Source organism: Prosopis cineraria, unplaced genomic scaffold (assembly GCF_029017545.1).
Source record: "Prosopis cineraria cultivar Desert tree isolate PC_DT_omini unplaced genomic scaffold, ASM2901754v1 PC13, whole genome shotgun sequence".
Classification (NCBI taxonomy): domain Eukaryota; kingdom Viridiplantae; phylum Streptophyta; class Magnoliopsida; order Fabales; family Fabaceae; genus Prosopis; species Prosopis cineraria.
In genome coordinates, this window is record NW_026555344.1 from 1207028 (window position 1) to 1212600 (window position 5573).

The 5573-nt window shown below is 33.9% G+C and overlaps 1 protein-coding gene across 2 annotated transcripts; it reads right to left on the reverse strand.

The window, feature by feature from the left end:
• Window positions 1-957: 957 nt before the first annotated feature.
• LOC129291800 (ubiquitin-conjugating enzyme E2-23 kDa) lies at window positions 958-4810 on the reverse strand. Of its 2 annotated transcripts, none has more exons than XM_054929327.1 (6): window positions 4629-4810; window positions 4331-4410; window positions 3744-3858; window positions 3578-3630; window positions 3346-3474; window positions 958-1282 (listed from the first exon to the last, which is right to left on the reverse strand). In XM_054929327.1, exons 2-6 carry the CDS (start codon window positions 4407-4409, stop codon window positions 1149-1151), a joined length of 510 nt encoding a protein of 169 aa, XP_054785302.1. In that variant the 5' UTR covers window position 4410; window positions 4629-4810; the 3' UTR covers window positions 958-1148. The 2 variants fall into 2 exon arrangements, with proteins under 2 accessions (XP_054785302.1, XP_054785301.1); XM_054929326.1 differs by having other exon boundaries at window positions 4509-4809.
• Between the last annotated feature and the right edge of the window lie 763 nt (window positions 4811-5573).

Consider the following 5573-nt stretch of genomic DNA (forward strand, 5'->3'; position numbering starts at 1 on the left):
CCAGCGAGGGTCCAGTGGCGGTTTGACACCAATGATGGTGGGAATGTGGGGTTTTTTTTTTCCCCACCTTCAGGAACAATTTGATCTTTTAACCTTACAAATTAATATCAGTTAAGGATCAAGGGACTGCATTACAGTTTTAAAATTAATTGATATTTAACTGATATTAATTTAATACTAAAGTCCTTGATTGCTATTTTCTCAAACTTATTTTTAGTTAAGTACTATGTGAGTGCAGCACAGTACTTGAATTTTAAGCACCTCAACTGGTATTAAATTTCTCTGGAAGTGGTCCTCAGCTAATATTTTCCTGTTTCTCTTTATTGCCATCATTGTTTTGACATCGTCTTATCTCTTACTGCTGTGTTAAATCCTGTTTTTATTAAACTCCTCTATTCCTTGGTGCCATTTAACGATTCGAATTGGAATTCAAAATTATCATCTAATAAATTATATGAAAAAACCTTCGTTGCAACTCTCCTAAGATTATTATATTTTACTGAGCATTTCAATTCATTCCATTATTTATTGTTGGCAGAATGAAGGACGGAATTTGATTTTTCTACCCCAGCATAGTTCATTAATCACGTTTAGGTAGCGGTAAAACATATCTGCTGAATGTTTAACACAACTGGAAGAACCTAAAAGTTCTCTAATCTGTATGCTCTAGATGAAGTTGATGTAATTAGGAATTTGTTTCTGCACAAAATCTGAATATGAAAATTTAGCTTGCACAGACTAGCGTGCTATCATACTCATTAAAAAGATGGAGAGAATGAAAAGAATACACTAAAAATCATCAGTTGCAAAAAAATAATAAATAAAAGAAATTGCTTTAAAATATCCAAGTGCAAAATAAGCATGCTTAAAGGATCCAACTATTTCGCGAGCATGTTAGAATACATTACTTACCATCAGGCTCAAAGCACAACTCCGTCGGATCATGCACTTAAAAGATTTTGAGAAGAAAAATATTGCATCAGGAAATCAATGTGACATTATTTACAGCGACAGGAAACTAAGAGGGAAGGGAATTTGTTCCCCCTTGTCAACAATCAAGTTCGTTACATGAGATAAGATATTTAGCAGTATACCATAATGTACAGATAAAATACAGGCAGATTGAATGATAAAGTAGGCTTATGTGGCTAAGGGTCAGCTTTACCAGCCACCTGTTCATCACTGGAGTCAAATTCATCCTCAGTCAGCTCCTCATCGCTGCTGGATTTCTCTTCTGCAGCAGCTCCGATGTCTTCAGGCTTCGCAAACTTCTGGCAGTATTCTGAACAATGAACTCAAACGTCAGTACAATTTTAAATTCAGAACAAAGGTCTCTGATGTACAAACTGAAACCATTCAGAAAATGGGTCTCGGAAAATTAGCACTCCCCCAGCATCCCCCCCCCCCCCAAAAAAAAGGAAAAAAGAAAGAAAGAAAGAGGCAACGCTATCTAGTCTGCATGGCAGCGTTCATGAATCACGATGGCCAGCACTGGTAAGCAGTAATTCTAATTGTTCCTTTGAAAACAAGAATGCTGACAGCTGAATTCTTGTTAAATGTGAATTAAAAACATAGCATGAAGAATTCAACCGCCTTGCTATACACCACAGAGAATAATGATCAATGACCTTAGGAACCAAGAGAGATTTTTAGGCAACCAAGCCAATATTCGACATATCAAGTTATCAACACACAAGTATAGGTAGATTCCACTAAAAGATGTGTCCAACATGGTCGCTGATTTATTCACAATCGGTAGTCTACCTATGTACCTAGTGAATCTTCAAGGATTTAATACACATGTCTGAATGTAACATATTACAGTTAAGTAGAAGGATGCATCAAGTAATACACATCAGTTCAACATTATTAGAAACTTAAGAAAGTTGATTGAGCCCTAGAGCTTGACAGATCAGATGCTTTGAAGTGAAAAGGGTGGAGATAACATGATTTCACCATAAACATTGGAATATAAATTATTTTCATAAGCAAACTCAGATTTGTTACATTCATTCATGAAATGCAGTAACATGAGATAAGAGGTTTCCTAGCCAAGTCAGTGAACAAATATCAACCCTTTTATTCACATGAACAAGAGCTTATTCCTTGGCACATGTTTGTTATTAAAAGAAAGTCATTCCTGTGCATATAGTGGAAAGGGGAAAGCCTATTTTTCACGGGTAAATTGGGCACATACATTGCTAGCAAGGATTTATTCTTGTAAAACATAGATACTACCATGCAATAGAAGAGATGACGAATCTCTTAGTGTGTCTACTAAAATAGACATAATTTTGAGTTTCCATGTGTGAATATAACAAATGGTAAACCCAAAAAGTAAGCTATGCTTCAAGAGTATTCTCTCTTCCCCCTGAACCTGTTACCTGAGTCTTAATTTTCTCTTCCTCTTCTCTCTTCAGAGTTAAGGAGATTGATCCCTGTATTTTATTCTTGTGTTTAATTTAGCCTTCACAATTTCAATTACAACAATTGAGCCCTCGTAATGATCTGAATAGAATAGACAGTCGCAAGGATTTTCTTATCCATAACAAGATACCTTGTAAATATAAACTAAAGAGGAAAAAACAAATTGTGCAAAAGCTTGAGCTAGATTTGGAAAAAAAAAATCCATAAACTTGGTTTAGAAAGCAACTTACTAACCCAGAAAAAAAGGAGAAAGAAAATAGGATTTGTTCAACCATCACTGGATTTACTATAAGAAGTTTCACATCATCATTAATCAACTATTCTGTTCAACCATCACTGGATTTACTACTATACTCAAACAAGCTTTCCTGTTAACTTCATTATATAGTCATTTCCTACTCCTTTTGTAGAAGCTCATATCTCTCACTTTCCTTTAAGGATGCCACAATGCAGTGGCAAGATACCAGTGGAAAATGTTGATTAATTCTGGCAGGTAAGGTCACAAGAAGGTGAGGTCTATAATGCAGGCAATCAACAAAAAGTTGCGACATCTTTTCTTTTATCAATATGTTCTCAAAAATCATTGAATATTTATGCACTTACAAGTATTTGTGTGTGGGGCTGTGCACATTTAAGCTGAACTGTATCTGCTTGGCAAAATGATCAAAGCAGTCTAATTCTATTCTTCTGAGGCCTCAAAAGTTGGTTCAATTGTTTTCCATGGTTGTAGAATTTTCTCGTAACTAACACTTGGATGAAGAAAAGAAAATTTGTAAAGAACACAAGTCCTACCTCTAAGCTTTCAAGGTTTAGTCAAAGAAGCACAGGAAGTAGGTAATCCTCTCAAGGAACAAGCCCATATCAACTAATAGAAGAGCTGAAGATTCCAGAAAATAAATCTTTACAAATGATCAATACCTTTAACCCTTTGATCATAAGCAGCTCGGTCACGCATCATTAAAGCTGCAGCTTCTCCATTCAAAGGGTCGGATGGGTTGGGATACAAAAGAAGTTGTGGAAGAAACACCTCAAATACATTAACAAGATCTAGAAGAAAACACAGTTTGACATTTGATGAGGAATAAAAATCTTTAAATAGAAAATTAAAATGTAGCTACACTTTTCTCAGAAAACCTATTAAGATCAATACCAAACATGGGGCTCCAGGTTTGATTGATAACATCCAGACAAACTGAACCTGACCTGAAATTAATGTTATCCAAAACAGTCAGGCATGAACTAGTTTGCTCTAAAAATAGAGAAGAAAGGTAATCAACTAAGTAGAGTTACAGAGTACTGAATTTAGACATGCTCACATCTCATCAACATTTGGGTGATAGATCTTATTGACAAAGCCTATGGAGGGTGATTTATAGGGATAAGCATCAGGCAGTTCAACTCTTACTTTCCAAACACCTCCATGATAAGGACCTGGCAGAAGCCATCACAAGGATTAAATGATGATTGGAAAAAAGATGCATCAGACAAGAAAAACCCGTTTACTCAAATTCTAAAAGGCTGAGTTCAGTTCAATATGGAGAACTTGAACAGAACAATAACCAAAGAGCTAATCAGAAGTTGCTATGGTATATATAGAACCATCCCCCATCCCCCAAAAGAACCAAAAAGAAATCTAGCTCATACAAATACTAATTTGGCTAATAATTATTGCCATTTTTGGACTGAGAATACAGGAATAGCAAATGGGAAATCAAAAGTAACTGATAAAGATTGCTTTGTATCATGTTGCTGCAACCCAAATCTAACTCGAGAGCCGCCAAACATATAGGGTGGTCATATACTATATCCAGAAAGCGAAAACAAGTAGGTAGCCATCGAAGCTGAATATTTTATACACCAAGCACCGAAAGAAGAAATAGAATATACAAGAACGGGAATTTACTGTCATTAGGTCCATGGAAATGCACATAAAACTCTTGCATTCCATCATTGATCATCTCCACCTTGTAATCACTCATCATCCTTCAAAAATATACAAGTCCAAAATCAGAAACCAAAACGAGAAACTAGAATCAAAATTGAAGACCCAATCAGATTTTTATGTTTTTAAGAGGATCAACAGTTTCATCAAGTCCATCTCTCGCCGCTTGCTTGAGGAAGACATCTTTGTTCTGCGCCTACTTTTTGCTTGCTCAGAGGATGGGAAGATGAAGAAAAGCGATGGATGAGAAAGAGGAGACCTGGCTTTTGAAACAGGAAGAAGCAAAATTGATTGAGACGACAATCAGCAAAACCAGGAGGAGACAACGATAATGGATGATTATAGATTTCCGATTAGGTCCAATCACATTATTTTATTACTACTGTTTACAATGCCTTGTACTTCCAAGATTCCTCCGTCAGTCCTTCCCAGTGGTGCCTCTTTGTCAAAAATTAACCGCCCTCTCCTGTTGTACTCACTGCTTCTAATTCTCTAACCCTAATTGCTTTTCACAGGGTGACTTTTTTGACCACGAATTGTTCTTTGGGAAGGTGCAGGTCGGATTTGATTTTCTAGATATACTCTTTAAAAATATAAAATTTTTTTTAAAGAATTTAATATTTAAAAATATAAAATAATTTTAATCTTTTAAAATATAATTATTTTTTAAAGTGTTTCTATTAATAGTAATTTTATATTTATTATAGGATGTTTAATAAGAATAAATATAAAAAGATAGGATTAATTTAAAAATAGTTAATTATTTTATTGAGATGTGAGATTAAATTAAAAATGCCTCACATTTTTTAACGGAGGGAGTACATCTTTTTTATAAATTCAAATAACTTTGAGTGTGTGAAATTTTGAAAAAAAAAAATCTTGAATCCCCTTAATTTTTTCTAAACATTCAATAAATTTTCATCTTTTTCACTATTAAATATTTATACTTTAAAAATAAAATATTTTAAAATTTATAACATTCTCAATATTTAATAAATGTAAGAGGATAAAAATTAATATAATATTTATTTGAGTATCTTATAAATAGTATCAATATCAAAATAAATATTTTTTACCATATAAGTAGGACCTTTAATATTTTTTAAATATTTAAATTTTTATCATTCAACAAGCTTTTGATTTGTATTGAACCATACAAAGAAGGCTAACAAAAAATTGCATGATCTCATGGAATATGTGAAGA

Excerpts from the sequence above, each read along its gene's own strand:
- LOC129291800 (XM_054929326.1), bottom strand. The coding sequence starts at position 4,552 with ATGTCTTCCTCAAGCAAGCGGCGAGAGATGGACTTGATGAAACT. Across the intron at positions 3,859-4,330 it reads TTTCCATGGACCTAATGACA|GTCCTTATCATGGAGGTGTT; the intron begins GTAAATTCCCGT and ends GGCTTCTGCCAG. Across the intron at positions 1,283-3,345 it reads TTATGATCAAAGGGTTAAAG|AATACTGCCAGAAGTTTGCG; the intron begins GTATTGATCATT and ends TTCATTGTTCAG.